This window comes from Rhododendron vialii, chromosome 12a (genome assembly GCF_030253575.1).
Source record: "Rhododendron vialii isolate Sample 1 chromosome 12a, ASM3025357v1".
Classification (NCBI taxonomy): Eukaryota; Viridiplantae; Streptophyta; class Magnoliopsida; order Ericales; family Ericaceae; genus Rhododendron; species Rhododendron vialii.
The window spans coordinates 13,471,059-13,489,882 of NC_080568.1; the positions used below are offsets into that span (position 1 = coordinate 13,471,059).

An 18,824-nucleotide genomic window follows, 5' to 3' on the forward strand; every position below is an offset into this window, starting at 1 on the left:
ACCATCAGGTTACCGCAAATTTATCTTCAAAATACAAAGAGTATGCATTTGCACAAATGCTAATAGATAGAATACCAACTGAAAAAATAACATATAACCGTTGTAATATGGCCTAGTTATGGGTGGGCTGCCACGCACCCGTTTCAAGGGTCATGCATCCGATTGATTCCAACCGTTGGATAGAATCCTACGATGTAGATTAAATGACCTACCGTTCAATAAGGCAGTTGGCAATCAACGGTAGGTGATTGTCCAAATAGTTGCACCACACCATCAACTAACCACAAAGCCTGCAGATGGAGCAGGTGCGATGAGTGCAAGCCAACGTACCTTTTCATGAGAGATTTCAGGAATGAAAAATCAGGCATCACTTTTCTTTTCAAGAGTGCGGCATGGCATCCCCACTACATGCATATCCAACTCGGTTGCCTATCTGGTCGGGATCTATCCATAAGTTTTAGTCATAGACTCATAGGAGAGATTAGCTGGAGCATTTGGTAAGAAACTGAGAATGGGATGAAGCACAAGAAGTTTGGATTATGATAGTTTATTCGATTCTAAAGAGGTGTTATCAGTAGTTCAGTTTCTATTCCATACGCTCTCCTTAGGTTCACTAACTCAAGAAATCTTCTGACTAACATCCGTGGACTATCAATCAAGAAAATTGAGCAAAAACATATTCATCGAGACACTCGAGCGAGCTAAAAAAGCAAGAGAGAGAGAGAGAGAGATGAAAAACCTACAGTAGCAAAAAGGTTGCAATTAGAAAGCACTTTTTAAAATAGTTCAAATAAAAAGAAGCGCTTTAAAAAAAGAATTAATGAGAAAGCGTTTGCAAGCTAAGACAACTAATAAGAGGATGGAGAAATGCGCCCAAGTGTTATGAGAGAACAAATACATATCCATCAAGAATAGAATGTTGTCCAACGATCCATAATTTAACGAAAATTTAAATATCAAGAAATGGAAGATTATGACAAAAATTACTAAACAGGTTGCAATCCAAACACAATTACAGAAGCAGAAATTTCCGTCAACAGGGAAAAGTCAACAAAATGGCCTCAAAGAGGCAACATCGACAATAAACAATTGAAAATTCCCTCAATAACCCCATGGAAATAATGTCGTTCTTGAAACACCCACAGGGTTCGCAGCAAATTCTGCATAAGCCGATACACCTATGTTAGCAGTCGAAGTTAGATTAAACTTACAATTTCTTATCAGGCTTTGTGGAACTCAAAGCCTTGAAACCCCATCAACTCGGCCTCTGAAACTGTTAGATTTTTCCAATTTAATTCAACATTCCTGCAGAGAACAGTCTAGCCACCAGTTGAACCAGATAGAGTTATTCGAGCTTTAACTTAACGAACCACCACACGTAGAGTTAAGAGACTCTTATTATCGCATTACTGACTCTTTGACAAATGAACGGCCACCAGATCTGCAAAAGTAAAAGATCAACGTGAGGATGCTGCTATTTTATGCTTATATAAAACTTAAAAAACAGAGTTGGGACGGAAGTCTCATAAGCTGATTATTACTGCAACATACGCATATTCAAGATGGATATTCATGAATCGAGGGTTTTCTTTGCTTTGCGATAATGTCACAGCTCCTTCAATTTGTTGATCTTGTTCCACCTCTATTGGATCGTAAAAGTAGATTAACGTCTGCAAAAGTGAATGTTAACCAAATTGGAATAAAATAATAATGGAAATGGCAAAGGAAAAGGAAAAGGAATAGTTAAGAACAAAAAAGAGAGAATGCATCACATGTTACCATTGTGCATTCAGTATGTTTCCAGAATGTTCCACGTGTACATAAGAGACAAATGACAGGATGCTCATCCTTTGTGTGTAAATACATACAAGAAACATAGATGCCACACTCGCAAATATAGCTAAACAAGTATATAGTAAGATTTCGAAACCTAAAACTCATGGTTTCTATAGCAGCAGGCATAGTGAGCAAATCATTTGAAAATAAAACTGTGGGTATACAAAAAAATCATAGCAGTACAGTAAGGACCACAGAAATTCGAAACACACAACGGCATTGGCAAATTTTGGCATAATCATATTGAAAAAGCCTGCCGAAAAGTTGTATAATTTAAGCAATGTTCTAAAAGTTGCTACGCGCTAGTCAGGCGGTTGGCCACCTTCAAGCGATTAATCAGATTAATCGGTGATTAATCAGTGCATATTAATTAGTAATCGGCGATTAATCATCAGTCAGACCGAATCGGATAGGCCCTACCAGCGATTAATCATCGACTAATTCCTTGTTTCAAAACACTAACTTTTAGCAGTACAGTAAGGACCATAGAAACGCAAATGTTTCTCTGGCACTTCCAGAGATTGTGGATTTTCACTCGTCAAAGGTTAATAATTTTACATCGCAGCTCCTATAAAATCTAAGTACCTACTACCGCCACTGGAATCACACATGGGTTAGGGGCCAATGTCAGGAATTGATGATTACAAATACATATATTTTGAGTCACCCTCAAATAGGGAATCTTGATTATGACAAATAACTTACTGCAATTGGAAATTGGATAAGGCTACGGAATCACATGGGTAAGCTGTTCGCCGCTCACAAAAGATGCAAGGGTTTGGGTGACCACTTGCATTTACATCCAACTGGTGAAGGCCAGGTTGGCCATCTCAGCCGGAAGCTTGCTCTCAAGGGTGACGTACCAGAGCAAACTACACATAGTGGTGTTGCCCCCAACCCAAGGAAGAAAATGTCAAGGAGCAATGTTTTGAGGGTTGGAAACCGTGGTTGCTTAACCGCTTCAAGGAGCAATGGGCCCAGTAGGACTCTTCAGATATATGCCCAAAAGAAAGATTAACTGGATCATCTAAAATCGATGTTTCTACATTTTGGGAGCTTAGGGTTTTTTTCGTGATTTCAAATTTGTTGGAGGCAAGTGGTCCAATGGATCCATGGAGTTGGTTTTGGGTCAAGTTAATAAATGGTATATCATCTCTGGGTTATGTTAGGCCTATAATATTCTTATAACTCACGATTTCCTTGATGAGAAAATGGCGCCTCTGCCAATGCTCAATGCTCATGGACAATTGTGCCATACCAAGTAAACCATGCCACAACCCCAGTTGCTGGAGTTGACATTTCAGTATGTGATCATAAGTACATGCTCCAGCACAAAACTACTCCAGAGTCCATCACAAACTATGTGGCAGCAATACCTGTTGCCAATGTGTTGGAGGATCTTCAGGTGCAGTGGACAGCACAAGTGCTTCATTGGGATTTGCACGCTTCTTCCTCTGACTACCATTGGTAGGATGCTCATTTGGAGACTCAATAACCGAAGATGGTTGATTATTGTTGTTGGAAAATATTTCAGGGCTGCTGAATTCAACATCGAACCAGAAAGCAAACCCATGAAATGGAGCTGGAAAAAAAAAAAAAGAAGAAAAAAAATGGAAGAAAAGAAAAGAAAGAGTATTAATGAAAGTCTACGCCACAATGACTAAGAATCAGTCAGCAAAACCTTGGAGGGAGAACAAAAGAAACGTGAATAATTACTTCACCAGGCAATAAGAACACAAGATCTAGAATTAAGATAAGAAATAACGGTTCCAAATAGAAAGAGAAAATCAACAAGAAAATCTAAACAAATGGCCGATTGAGATTAAAAGAGGATGATGCATTTAAGCTAAAGAAACATGTGAAAACACTAGAGACAACACCATGCATTTAGCTTTAAAATGAAGCAGAAAGCCTTCAAAATACACACACGTGTACACACACACACACACACAGAGAGAGAGAGAGAGTACCCCGCATCATGGACTTAAATTTAAACCTTGTTGTAACTGATTCTAGCTCCTGCCTTGTAATTGTATAGCAGTCAACATGCTTTACCTGTCACCAGGAACAATCATATTACAATTTCCAAAGCTTAAGACATGGATATTGCAAAAAGAAATGTAAGCAGGGAGGGTAGTCTTGTGCTGTTGGAGCCACACTAGAGACAATCTCTAGGCAACAGGACCAGATGAAAACACCTAAAGGCATAACTGAACAATACCGAAACCAGCACTCACACCAATGCCCTGAAAGTCCATCCCACTCATGAAGGGTCTCAGAAATTGAAAATTGATAATACAACTTAAGGATGAATAACTTGCACTTTTAACTGCTTCAGACAAGTTTAAAATCCTTACACTGCTGCCGTGCTGTGCTTCACACTAGAGACATGGAGTAATCCAAGCACAAAGGTAAGAAACTAATAAATTTCCACCATGTCAAACCGAAACTCCTTGTGCTCTTTGTAATTATGTAAAGAGAACAACTACAATTTGAATATGCTAGCTGATTAACTTGCTTGTAACATAATAATAAGATACTTAAGTGGCGATATTTAGAACTCCTGTTATGACTGAAGATATCACGAAGAAGATGGCTACCATATAAGCAAAAGGTCCCAAGTGCAATGAGGGTATTCTGATTGTGCTTCAACAAATGCTAGTATCTCAGTGAGTATAGGGTCCCGGGGAAGGTTGATTGGTTGTTGAAGTGTATTTGGTTGGTGGCTAAGGTGGGTGCTTTGAGAAAGTGATTGGGAAAGAAAGAGGAGAGAACAAGAGAGAGAAGGGATTTGGGGCCTAAGCTATGTGAGGAGAAGCAGATAGAGGAAACCCAGTTTAATTAATCAACTCTCACCAAGGCACCAATACAATAATCAAAGCTTACTAGGATCCACATCAATAAAGGAAAACGAGAGTGATGTGCTAAAAGGTGAAATGCAAATAAACCCAAAGGAAGAGCAAGCCCTTGCAAAAGCATAGTGATTATCCTCCCCCGCCTCACCCCTACTAAAAAACATAAAGAAAACAAAGGCATAGGTTGGGTGGGGTCGTGCATTGAGGGATGAGAAGACTAGTACGAGGGAGGAACTACAAAGGTGCTTGCTCAACCATCAAACCTCCTATCTTGGTCCTTGGATAAAGGAGCAAGGAGATTATAGTTATATGAGACTCATTGATTCTGAGTGAATGTGAAAAGCACCATGTCAGTAATTCAACACTCCGACAATGGTGTGGGATTCTTGTCCGACATATTTAGTGAGTCGAACATTCGCCCATCAAACATATTTATAATTTGATTTTACCATGAAGTAGGCATATAACTCCTACAACATGCATGAAATGACCTAAGATACTTTTAAACACCATTTCAAATATTTTGGTGTCCTTAAAGAGAAATGAGAAGAACCCAACCCTTAGATGTGTTCCGGCACCCGACAAATGTACCCGAGTCCATGTAATATAGGTGGACATGGAGAATCAAAATTATCAACAAACATTCAACTAGACTTCCATACATCAGATCTACGAGGTTTTAACTTCTACCATGTCAACTTATTACACAATAAACAATATAGCTAATATAATTAACAGGTCGGCTTTCGGTCCGAAAGTTGCAAAATAACAAGTAAGCTGGTTCAAATATTAGGCACAATATTTTATAATAGCCAATCCAAAACGAGAAAAGAAGCATCATCTCATGAAGCATTGATTCCTCAACCTAAAACACATCAACCAGCATGCTACTTAAACATCAACTTACACATGCAAGGATTAAACGACTTGCAGAAATAATTAATATGAGACTTTCGCTCTCTTGAACACCTATCAACAGGCTTCCCTTCATAGGTAACGACAGTCTGAACTGCACACTCAAGGTGATCAGAGACTAAAAGATTCTCTGTGTAGCATGGACACTTCATCAGAGGTCACGTACCGGTGTCGGACACTTGTTGGACACCGACACTCTCTGGACACGTGTCCGACACTCATTTCCTAGTGTCCTAGTTTTTTATCAATGTTTTCCATTTGGACACTCCAGGGACACTTTAAAAATGCTCCAGACACTCTCGGACACTTGGAAAACAAGTTGGGGTTGATAAAAAATAGTAGGATCTAATTAAAACTTAGGGAAGTCATTTTTTGGGTGACGGATGATGGTATGTTGGTTAAAAAGGCACACAAATTATCAAATGCTTTTAGTCGAAATACTTTTATGAATGATATGATGATGGTTATAAACTTATAATGTAACGGATATGTGGTGTTGCATATTTACAATTAGAACCTTAATTGTGTCACTTTTTCTTCATGTGATAGTATACATATATGTTTTTTAAAACGTGTCCCCTAATGTGTTGTGTCCTCCATTTTTTTAAAATTCCTGTGTCGGAGTGTCGGTGTCGTGTCACGTGTCCATATAGTTAGAGAGTAATTACAGATATGGTTTTCGCTTGGTAAGTGGAGGTTTCCTATTGAGTAACTTGTTGCAATTTGTTATTTGCAATAAATCTGGGCTTCAAACCACACGTGGGGTTTCTCAAGAAACCACTCACACTTAGATAACTCTAGATTTCCACGAAATTGCATCCCTAAAGGCAATGTTCTAAAACTCGGTACTCGATACTCGCTCGGCCGGCCACCTTGTACCTTGTAGGCTGAGTATTCGGCGATTACTCGGTGATTACTCGGCGAGTAGAAATTACTTGGATTTTTTATTTTATATGTTCCCCAAATGATATTCATAATGCATAATGAGAAGTTCAATGTTCATAGTTCAAACCAAATGAAACTAAGTACAAAATTACTAGTCCATTGCAAAGTTTAACGTTCAAACCAAATGAAACCAAGTACGAAATTAATAGTCAATTACAAAGTTCAACGTTGGAACAGCAGTAGCCACTTCGAACAGCAGCAGTAGCTTGATTAGTGTGTTCACGATTAGGGTAAGTATAAAACTATACTGAAATTACACCAACGACCCTTCAAATTTAACATATTATGCATTTTACCCCATTTTTCAGTTTTTTTTCGATTTTCTCCCCACTTCCGAGTAATCTCGTTTACCGAGTAATCGGTACTCGCCGGGTACTCACCGAGTAATGCCGAGTAATCGCCTGGCCGAGTAATTCTCACCGAGTAGCCCTAACTCTACTCGGCTAGGCACCGAGTACCGAGTACTCGCCGAGTACTCACCGAGTATTTCCGAGTTTTAGAACACTGCCTAAAGGTCTGGCCCACTTTCCTGTGGTTTGTTTGCTTTGGTGTTTTTTTTGGGTAAATTGTTTGCTTTGGTGTTGCTAATTGGAAATATATATATATATGGTTTATATGTGCAAAGGAGAGACTTCATTTGATCTCTCATTTCCCTGTTGAAAATCTTTTATCTTGTACTCCTAATGTTTACATTACTTAATCGCTCGCTATTTCTTGGCCCCACTCTTCGGGTGTGCTTTCTTTTAAGTTTTTTTCAATGTGCTAAAGTCGCTAGGCGCTAGTTGGGCGGTCGGCCACCTTCGAGTGATTAATCGGTAATTAAGGGGTGTATATTAATTAGTAATCGGCAACTAAACGTTAGTCGGATCTAATCGGATAGGCCCCGCCAGTGATTAATCGCTGATTAATTCCTTATTTCAGAACACTGGTTTTTTTTTTATTCCCGCTAAGTTTGTTGATAATCTAGATGTATCTCCCTTTGTTTCTCACAAGATTGGTTGTAATGCTTATGTACCTCTTAATGTTGTTGCATGGTGTTGCATGGTCTTTGGCCCATCTAATGCTGTTTTCCAAAAGAGGAGATGGAATTGCAACGGATGAAAGAGCATTTACCATTCCAAACTGTTTATACAGTTTGGTGGCGGTAATTATGGTGCAATTCACCTCTCCTTTGGGGTTATAAATTGAGTGGACTCTCCTATCTTGTGCTCGGATACTTTCCTCAATAAAGGCCCCTTATTTTAGGAAATTTGGTTTCAATTCAAACCCCGTAGCTCTGTGGAACAGAATGATATGTGCAATTGCTTGTTCCATTGTATGCTTGTGGTTGGAAGGACATTCAAGAATATTCATTAACAAGTTTGGTGACCTACTAGGAATACTGGATATATTCCTACATATTTATTAGAAGAGATTGGAGAGCAGTGTGTAAGATAAAATCATGGGTTTCATGCTTCTTGTCTTTCATGGTAGAGCTCATATTCACCTTTATGTGTTCTAACTTTTTGCCCTTTACTAAATTATTTTTCCTCCTTCATAACAAAAAAAACTTCCGGACCTGTTTGTCTTAACCTGAAGCCACAAACAATTAGTGGCTTATCGATTGTCCTTTGTTTCGATTCCTCAGTATTCCATATTCAGTTTACCTTTGCATCCACCACAAAATTTGGTGACATGGGAGTCAATCTGTATCATAAAGGACAGAAAAGCGAATAACAGATAAACATCTGCGTTTCTAGTCGCAAATAACACTATTGAAGAAATTCTTGGCTTTGTTCTTTTCCGATCTTTGAGAAAAATATTTTTCTCCCTGCATGGTTCTCAATAACTTTCTCTATCTATCTCTCTCCACTCATTACATCAAAAATAATTCCCAAAGATGGGAACCAAACAAAGCCCGTGTAATTTTCTGGGATAAGTAAAAATTCTCCTGTTCTTACAGCCACCATAGTAATGAGTCTATAAGCGACCCAATAAGTGAGGACATTTTTACCCAATAAGTGAGGAAATTTTTAAACCACTGAGAAACTGAAAATAAGAGAACTCACAACATGCGGCCATGTCAAAACGTTTTCGCCGGATATTGTCTCGACAGATGGCTCTTCAAACGCACACTGTTTTGCTAATGGCAACATAGCAGACACTGTAGAAAATTAAAATTGTGCCTGTTTAGTGATAAGTAAGACCACCGAAAAAATTGGTCACAGAAGGGGCAAAAGATGCCGATAACAAATCCATAAACTCCTCGAGTAACAAATCTGAAATTAGGTGAGAAAATTTGGAAACAAGGCAGCAGTAAAACACCAATTCTGAACTTTTAGCCTCCCAAAAAACCTTACCAAAAGGAAGATCATGGCTCTAAATGTGTGTAAGTTACTTTATGAAGTACTTAGTATGGAGTGAAATACAAAATAATGAAAGATCAAGAAGTCGCACACGCAGCCACTCAATTACAACCATAACCAGGATGATGTCTAGGCACCTTGATGACAAGTGGCTTGCCAATAGCCATGCATCAGCACTGAACAATGAACTACTCCTTGCAACTTACAAGCAGCCATCTCAACACAAGTTTCTCACAAGAAGCTTACAAGCAACCAACTACAAATATATAATGAAATTTCTCACTGACTGGTGTCACACAGCACAGGGAATTATTGGCCATCTTGTCCTTTTGACGTTAGAAATTGGAGATGAAGGTGATCCTCGATTATATTCCCCAAGCGAGGAAAGTGAATTTGAATGAGTGATTTTACCTAATTTTTTGCACTTCTAGAAAAATCCTTTAGCTCATTATGTGCTCTTCTTTCAACAATGGTCTTCTTTCCATGCTTGTTAAACGAGAAACTCAGAATGCGAGTGCGGGTGGGATTCATGGGAAAGGGGACTGACAACATCTCACTGTTACAATGGTTGTTCTCGTGGCATAAGGTTATTTTTACAAAAGACACTTGGATATCATGGCTTCATAGGTAAAGAGAAGGTGGATATGGGAGGTAAAGACACTTGGGCAGTAACGTATATATTCAAACTCAAGACGGGGCCTATTATGAACTTTACCAAACCCAATCAAGTTTAGTTGTTCTTGGCCGAAGGTCTTTGACGCTCTGAGCATGGCCAGGTTATTGATATGCCTATATAAATATATAACACCTCAACTTCTTCTTTCTCGCCTATCACACACTAGAAACTTAGCAAATGACACCTCCCACTCCTTTTGGAAGTCTCGCCTTCTCTTAAAGAATAGTTGTCATTAGTGAAGCCCTTGGTTTTATTCTGTCAACATGTCTGCAGCAAACGATGTGAAACAAGGCATGCATAAATCATAAAATCAGTTTACAAAAAGGATCAAAACATAAGTAGGAAACCCGACAAAACCTGAGTTCAAAATATTTAGCTTGTACTAGGCTTAGGCTGTGGCCTCAGATGGAATAGGCAAGCCGTAGGTGGGCATGAGCGGGTAATTGGAATTCGGCATTGATCGAGGACTAGAGGCAACCCATGTTGAATAGCTTGATATACATTGTTGAACCCATTTCCTAATAACTTAAGCTTTTGGACAATTGATAACTTAGCATGGTATTTGAGCTCACAGGCTGGGAACGTCTTGTGTTTAAGTCTCTCTATTTGCATTTGTTTCCCGTTTGCATTCTGCTTCTCCTATTCATATTCTATTTCGCTCTATCTGTGAAAATTTGCATCTCCATACGTAAGACTGTTGCATGTGAGGGAGGATGGCTAAGGGGCTGTTTGATAAAACTAAAACCCAGCTTTATCTTGGATATTTCAAAAAATATTTGGGTAAAAGTCATAATTTTTTACTTTTCCGATTTGTCTTGACAAGATGAATTGGAAAACCAAAAAAGTGAGGCGCAAAACTAACAAAATCGTTTTTTTTTTTTTTTTTGAATAAGGACCAAAAAAAAACCTAAAAATCTTAGCGGAAGTCAACCTAAATATCTTGATATATGTTGCTGGGCTCATTTCCGAAAAGCTTAAACTTTTGGGACAATTGGTAACTTTACAGTAACAAGCCCACCCTAGATGAATTCCAAGATGTGCAACTATGCATACAGGTTGCATCATGGCTATTTAGAATATCGAAGAAGTTCATATGATTTGTACTCACTGTCAATCCCATAAACGTTGCGCCAGAATTCAATGCTTTCACTGTATCTGTCAGGTTGTGAAATAGGTGCTATGTACAACTGCAAAGCAAAGACAACATATCAGTGACGACAGGACTAGTTCAATCGCAACAAATGGCAAATTCTTGGGCTGGCTATGAAAAAAATATCTTCATTTCCGAGTTAGTAGTATAAAAGCAAAATTCGTCTATGAATTGTAAATCATAACCTTTCAGTTCTCAATTACACCGATTTCAAAAGACTCCCATACAAATGCAACAAGTATTCTACTGTTCTCAAGTAAATATAAACAACAATACAAGAAAGCAATTGGTACCGTTGCATCTGAAGGAAGTATAAGACCTCCAGGTTTGAGCCAGCGGTCCCGGGCAGTAATAATGCTCCCAAGCATACTCTGCAAGGTAGTATTAGAACATTCGAAAAATCTGTCAAGCCATTAAGGGAGGAAAGAGTCCATGAAGTCAGCCCAAATTTATTAGACCATAGGGTTCAGTTTAGTACGTAAATGCAAATTCACTAGTCAAGGCAACATATTGTACATCTCAACAAAACTGAGCATGCAATCAAGCACAACCATTTCAGTAAACAGTAACCACCTCATAAAGAAGCATGTAGCCCATCCACTCTGAAATGATAACATCAACTTCTTCATCGATTTGGACGTCCTGTAGAGTTCAGAGTTGGAGCTGCTACAGTTAGAAAAGGAATCAAGGAACTAAGTACCTAGTAAACTGGCTTAGAAAAGCAAACAAGGGTTAACAAGAAAATGAAACCATTGCAATAAATGAATGATTTCGAAAACAAAGTTATACAGCTGGGAAAGGCCCAAAAACACAAGTATTGGACCATGATGCAGCTATTATGCAAATTATTTGCACCCCCAACCGGAAAACAAAACCCGAAGTATCATACGAATACCATAGGCGTAGAAGATCAGTCATACCACTCAAAGGATAGGTCTCAGTAAAGACTCAATTGAACAAAGTGGTAACAACTGTACCCGTATTTAGCCCACATATGATAAAATTGGAGGTGAATTTGATGAAGAAGGCCCTGCTTTCAGGAAGAACACTCTTTTTGCCACTAAGACAAACAATAAGGAAGATTGGTTCAGAACAAATGTTTTCCACACCACTTGCAACATAGGTAGAAGAGTTTGCAGCATGACCATTGATGATGGAAGTGATGCAGTAGGATTTAGGTGTCGTATGCCCTCATTAGTTAGTTTTTTGGATGTATTGATAAAAGAATATGGAGAGCTTTTGCTCCTTGTATCCCATTTTGAGATTTATCTCTCTAATGAATCTATCCATCGATTTGGTTTGCATCATTTGGTATCAAAGCCTAGGCTCAAATCCTAGCCCTTCATCTTGCCAGAAACCTAACCTCGCCGGAACCCTAAAATGGCGCCGGAAAACCTCGCCAGAGCCCCTAATCCACTCAAAATCCACAGATTTACCCAACCCAAGAAGACCCTAAAACTTGATTTCGACTCTTAAAACTCACAAATCGACCATTTTCGGAGCTGATTCTTGCCGTTACAGACATCTAAACCCATCTTGACTACAAATCTGCCCATTTCGAGCACTGCACAACCATTTTTAGACCTGATTTGGAGTATTTCGAGCACTATAGAGCACTCGTTTTCCGTTTTTGAGCTCACCCAGCCCCAAATCGACTATGTTGCTCGGACTTAGGCACGGGAATCGGGTGCAGGTACATATCTAAAAGTCGGACATCTCAAAGTTGAAAATAGAGGATTCGGGGATATGTATCCGAATTTGGATACGGGTGCAGGGATTCGTCAAATTTATTTATTTTTAATTAATTTTTTTTTTTTTATCAGCAAAAAAATATATATATTAACTCAGACACAAAGTACAGAGCTAAAAGGAGAGCAGATACACCGGCCTGACCATCCACAACCCTCATCTCCTAACCACATGGAGGAAAACTAATTAAGGCCCAATAGGCTAAGCCCAAACCAGGGAAAAACACCTAAACGGCCCAGGTTGCTAAGAAACCAATCCAAACCAAAAACAACAAAAAAAACCCAAAGGGCAAAGCCCAAAACACCTAATACAACCCAAACCCTAACCCAAGCAATTGCCCCCCCGCCCGCCACCAACAGCATAATAATAGAAAATTTATGCAATTTAAGTATATAGATTCTTTGTTTTGTGATAAAATGATAATAGAAGCCCATAAAAAATTATGGAACCAACTTAATCGCCCAAATGTACAAGCCCAGTAGTGGCCCAAAAAGAATAAATAGGTACATTATACAACCTAACAAGCCCAATTGGCAGCCCAAAAGGATAGAATAAACCCTAAATCATAAAAGGAGAAAAAACAGCCACGTTCTTCTTCGATCGTCTTCCACGCCGAACTTCTGCCATGCTTCCACGATCGTCTTCCACAACGATCGTCTTCCATGCCTACATCTCCAGGTACTACTCCTCTTTCCTCTTCTCTTCTTCTTCTCCCTCTTGTTCTCTTCTTCTTTTCTTCTTCATCCTTGGTCAACCAGACCTGCACAAAGTTCACGTGTCCAGATTTTTTCAGCCAGATCCCGTACGAATCTCGCACCCGTACCCGTGTTGGGTCGTGTCGACAGCCATTTTCGAGGCTCGAATTACAATTTCAGATGGAGTCTCTGTTAATTGAACTCAGAAACACCAAAATCAAAGCCTATTTTGGTGATTTGAAGGCTGTTCTACCTGATTCGAGTCATTTCGCAACCAGATCTGCCTGGGTCGACTCGATTTGATCTGATTCGGGGCCTATATAGCTCATTTGGGACTCGCTTTGACCACTACAGAGTTTGCAAGCCCTAATCAAGGCCATTACTACCTGATTGAGACTTGATTTGACCAGATTTGACTGATTTCAGACCCTAAACAGTTGATTTCGCTAGTTTTTGTTGATTTCTGCTTGATTTGCTTCGATTTTGGACTCAGATTTGTTGTAGAAAGGGTACTTGCTGGTTGATTTTATGATTGGGTTTGATTTTGCTCAAGTTTGGGTGTGTTTGCTGAGTTGACTGGGTACTGAGTTAACTGGGTCTGTTTGGGACTGAGTTGACCGGGTCTGCTATTGAGTTGGCTTATTTTACCATTGAAATGGCGCAAAGAGGAAGAGGAAGAAGAGGTAGAGGTAGAAGTAGAGATGTTATGGGAGATTTTGGTGATGAAATTGATACTTATGGCAATTCAAATTGCAAGAGGAATGAGATTAAAAAATTGAGTGAATAAGTTGCTACCTTGTATGGCAAGATGCAGCGCTTGCAACGTTTGACCGAAAGGAAGGATTCCATTGCATTGGAAATTTGTTATGGTGCTCCGCATTAGCGTAGAGCAAATTTGGTTGGTTTGGATACAATGAACTTCCCAAGTTTTGCGGAAACCCACTAGAGTTCGTTGGTTGGTTGAACATCATTGAGAGTGTTTTTAAATATTGTTGTGTTACCGAAAAAAAGAAGGTGAAATTGGTATCTACTTGCCTTAAGGGAAGAGCTTTGGATTGGTGGACACAACTCAAAGTTAGTCGACAAAGGAGAGGCAAAGAAAAGATGAGGGAATTGGGGTAATATGAAGAAGAAACTCAAGGAGGAATTCTTACATTTCCATCAACATCTCAATGCCGATTCCTTGACTAGTTTTGGTAAGAGCAAGTCCTTAGGGGCTGTCCCAACTGAAAATCAACCTTTAATAGGCACCTTGGAGGCTAGAAATCCGTCGCCTTGTGAAACATTCGAATGCTTCAAGTTTGGGAAATCATCTCTAGAGTTGGAAGTTGGTGAAAAGGCTAGTGAGCATGTTCTTAATGCCCTCTTTGTTAAGGAGGTAAGAGAACCATGTTGTGATGATGATTATGAGTATAATACCATTCCAATCTTTGATAAGTATCCTAATGAAGAGTTTGGTGATGGCCTTGAAGATGTTCCCGTCAATGATGAGTGTCTAGGTGAGAAAGAAAGACTTGAGGGTATTGTGGGTGATAATGAAGAGCAAGACATGCCTAATCCTTCGATCTTTGAGCCGTAACTTGCCGCTTGAGTCGCCTTTGGTACAAGGCACTCAACTTTATGATTTGGAAGCTCCACTATTCGATGGCATGCTAGTTGAACCAAAGGTTGAGCATTGGTTTGAACTATTGCCTCCCGAGTTGCCCCAATTGCAAGATGTTCAAGTTTGTATTGTTGCAGTGCCCGAACGAGTTCTAAAGTTGCCAAAAGAGGGGAAAGATGATTTGGGACAAGTTGTTGATCCTTTGGGTTTTGTCTTCAAGCAAGTAAGTTTTGAGCATAGCGTTGTGACTTTTTATTATGGTAAGGTGGATAGTTCTTGGTGCGACTTAGGAGTGAGTATGATGAGCTACTACAATGATATTTTGATTCAAAAAAGGCATAGTACATGGATAATTTCTTGGCACATAAGCATGGATGCGGTGGATTTACACAAACAGAAGCTCATATTGAAGATGGGTTATTGCATGAGGGTGACGTGGATCAAGGAAATGCAGCCACATGCCTACCTCGGAGTTGCATAATAAATACTTCTATAGTTCTATGTTTCTTTGATTTAGTTGTCTTGAGTCTTGCTGTCCAACTTGAGGACAAGTTGTTTTCTTTAGAAGGGGTGTACGATGCAGTAGGATTTAGGGGTATTGTTGTCATTTTAGTGTCTTTAGTGTGTGTAGGGTTTTGAGTCTATAAATGGGTAAGTTGTCTCTCATTTTGGTAGCTTTTGATTATTAAGAATATTGAATATATTGATTGAGACAGTTTCTCTCTCTACCCTTTGGGGTTTATTCCCTTAAATGGGATTTTGCTCTTTTCTTTTGAATCCTTGATTCACTTTGATATTTTGATTGCATCAGGAAGTCGGGAGAATGTGGTGCAAAAGAGGTGGCTTATAAGTTTAATCTCAACAAGAAACAACATCCTCATCTCTACAAACTCTCATGGTTCAAAAAGAGTGGTGAAATCAAGGTAAACAAGAGTTGTTTGGTAGCTTTTAGGATTCGGAAGTAGTTTGATGAACTTTTGTGTAACGATGTGCCAATGGATGCATACCATATCTTTACTAGGAAGGCATTGACAATTTATCAGGAAACAATTCATGATGGAAGGACGAACAATACACAAATTACTACGCAGCCACAAAAACTATGTAGCACCGACACTCCAAAAGGGCGCCGTGTCCACGTATTGGACACGGGGACATGCCCAAATACGTGGCGTGTCCAATAATTTTTATTATTTTTTGATGGGGGACACATGGGGGACATGTCGGGGACACGGCTGAGGGTCAAAATGTAATACATATTTTAAATTTTGAGGGGTTAATATGAAATTATTCAAAAATATTTGGGTTAAATTGTAACTATGCCTTAATTTGGATCATGGTAATCTTATACATTCATATAGGACATGTCTTCATCAACAGTGGAAGAAAAGAAAAAATATATGTATATATGTATTTATATATTTATTTATTTATACACGTGGTGTGTCCCTCGCCGTGTCCGTATCCCCATTTTTTTAGAATTGCCATGTCCCGTGTCCGTGTCTGTGCTACATAGCACAAAACTAGCTCTCACCGTTGTCCAGCTTCAAAGGACATGTAGAGAAAGCAATGAATCTGATTATGCTTTGGGTTTGTTTCCAAAGATCCATGAGGCTGGTCATTTTCGAAGCTCCAAAAGCTGTTGAAGCCCTTTTGGGGCAGAGCCTTCCAAGCTACCCCTAAAGCAAGTTATTCAACTTGGTGTCCCATTGGCGCCCGACCCAAGTCTTTTTCCCAATCCGGTCCGCAAGTTATGCCCAAAGAAGGGGAAAGACCTCATGGGACGGCTTGAAGATACTTTGGGTAAAGCCTACACTAGAGCAAATCATGAGCATTCTGTGGCGCCGGCCCTTCTACATTCCACATTAGATAACCTTGGTATATTTTGCGTGTATGTGTGGTGAGCTAATTCATCACATCTTGGTTCACAATTAGGAATTCTAAGTGGATGGCATATTTGCAAACAAGGCCGTCGTTCACAGGCACAAAACAGAGTGTTAAATCAATGTGAGCTACCTTTTCAGAGCGATTATGGACAAGGAAAATACAGCACTGGTCCTTCTTAGAGGGCTGAATTTCGACATCATTTTGTGACTGAATAAGAAGCAAATTTGGCTGCCCAACTTGAGGACAAGACCGTTTCATAGGGAAGTCCTGATGTATTAGAAATCTAGTGCAGTTGGTTTTATGGTTGTCCAGATGTCAACAAGTTGTCTGTGAGCTGTGTACTATGTCTATAAGAACAAGGGCCTCTAGTATTCCGTTTTTGACATTTTAAACCCTCTACTTTGAGAGCTGCTTGATGTGTTGGGATATGTAGAAGACACAATTGGGGATCAAATGATGGTTTTGCAAATGTTTTGTTATTTTTGTAATCTTACTTTTCAGGGTTTTAAAGAGTCAATAATAGACTCCAGTGTGTCAATGGACAGGAGGCCAGGATGTGATAACTCATAGAGTTTGTTTGTGGGCTGCAGCTCCATGTATCCCTTCCCCTTCCCCCTCCTTCTCTCCCCTTATCCCCTTTCTTGCCTCTCTTTCTATCCAACAATCTTCCATCGATGTACTCAGAGATATACATTTTTTTACATAAGTAAACTGCAGTTCTATTTACTTCATGTGGTTCCTCGAATCCAACATTGGTGATTTTCTCTTCTATTCTGACATCTGATTCTATGAGCTGCCACCATAATGTTACAAATCAAAGCCGCCACACCCACCATCATTACAATTGGCAACCACAACCCCAACGCTCATTGAAACCTTGCCTAAGAGGGAGGAAGGCCCTCACGATGGTTTAAATGTCCTTTAAATCTTGTGCGGCTCACCATAACCGGCTGTCACTAAGCTTTGCACAAGTTTCACTTTCCAATGTGGTATGGGACAAAGTATTAACACTTTGCCCCTTCCCTCCCCATCTAAATGACACAACCTTGTTCAACACAGACCTAAAGAAACAAAATCTTGTTTCCTACAAATTTCTAGACAAAATATCTTTATGTAGGGAAATCTACTAACATAGGAACCTGTCGTAAATTGCCAAAATGTTTCGGAGTCTTACGATATGGAAGACCTAACTTGAACTAGCTTCATCCCAAGCTAGAACCAAACCATCAACTGAGAGTTAGAAACCCAACCAAACAACAAAATTACAAGCTTTCTCACTCTACAGCCAAAAAACTCTGACTTATGGCGTCTACCTCATAAATATTCAACAATCAACCGAATGGTCAACTAATCAGAAACAGATTAACCCAACTTAGAGGGCAGACGGTCTAAAGTCCAAACAAGCCAGTCTCATCTAGAGTCCTAGTTTTTCGTATGTCTATTGTTACACAAGACTTGGCAATCATGAACATGAGCATTCAAACACACACACTCACACCTAAGTCATTAAGGAAACTTCAGCAACTTCCTTTACTTGAGGGACTAAAACAGCATCTTCATTTTCGAAGCCAAATTTCAAGCAGTCATACAAATTAACACAGATACTATAACTTCCAACAGAGAGCAGTGCGCAGCAGAAAAATTCAAACAGATACTGTTAAAACATTTAAAGCATGTAACTCAACCAATTGACAATGAGCGGAGAGACCACCTAGGCTCATATACTAGTTTTTGAGGCGACCCTTGACTCACAAATGGAGAGATAAACAAAGGATCCATAACATAGAGATCACAAAGAAACAAAATGCACATAAAGCACAAATAATGCCCATCAAGAGAATCTTCTCCCACAGCCTTTGAAAACTACAGCAGTTAGGAAATAGACCCAATAATGAATATCAAGATACTCAAAACACCTTGTTGATAATAAAAAAAAGCTACTCAACACCTTCCCTCACGGTCAACACTGTCTTGTATCCGAACAAGTAACTGTTCATAAATAGAACTAAACAAAATACAAAGAGAAGAAGCAAATCGGGGAAAGATGCAAACGGAGAGACTTGAGACCAAGACCTCACCCAACCTGAGTCTAATTTCTGCGGGGGAGTGTTAGAGTTTGATAAATTACCTCTTAAACTAGTGAATTAGTCGGGCAACCTCTCTACTTC

General features: G+C 39.4%; 1 protein-coding gene across 1 annotated transcript in view; it reads right to left on the reverse strand.

Annotated features, from left to right (window-relative positions):
- Positions 1–880: 880 nt before the first annotated feature.
- Positions 881–18,824, reverse strand: part of LOC131310778 (probable protein arginine N-methyltransferase 6) — a 28,064-nt gene continuing 10,120 nt past the window's right edge. Inside the window, exons 6-13 of the mRNA XM_058337973.1 lie at positions 11,296–11,364; positions 11,016–11,093; positions 10,681–10,759; positions 8,600–8,694; positions 3,807–3,891; positions 3,213–3,418; positions 1,552–1,670; positions 881–1,441 (exon numbers count right to left, since the gene is read on the reverse strand). Coding sequence (XP_058193956.1) covers positions 1,399–1,441; positions 1,552–1,670; positions 3,213–3,418; positions 3,807–3,891; positions 8,600–8,694; positions 10,681–10,759; positions 11,016–11,093; positions 11,296–11,364 — 774 coding nt within the window. The 3' untranslated portion in view covers positions 881–1,398. The remainder of the gene's footprint in view (positions 1,442–1,551; positions 1,671–3,212; positions 3,419–3,806; positions 3,892–8,599; positions 8,695–10,680; positions 10,760–11,015; positions 11,094–11,295; positions 11,365–18,824) is intronic.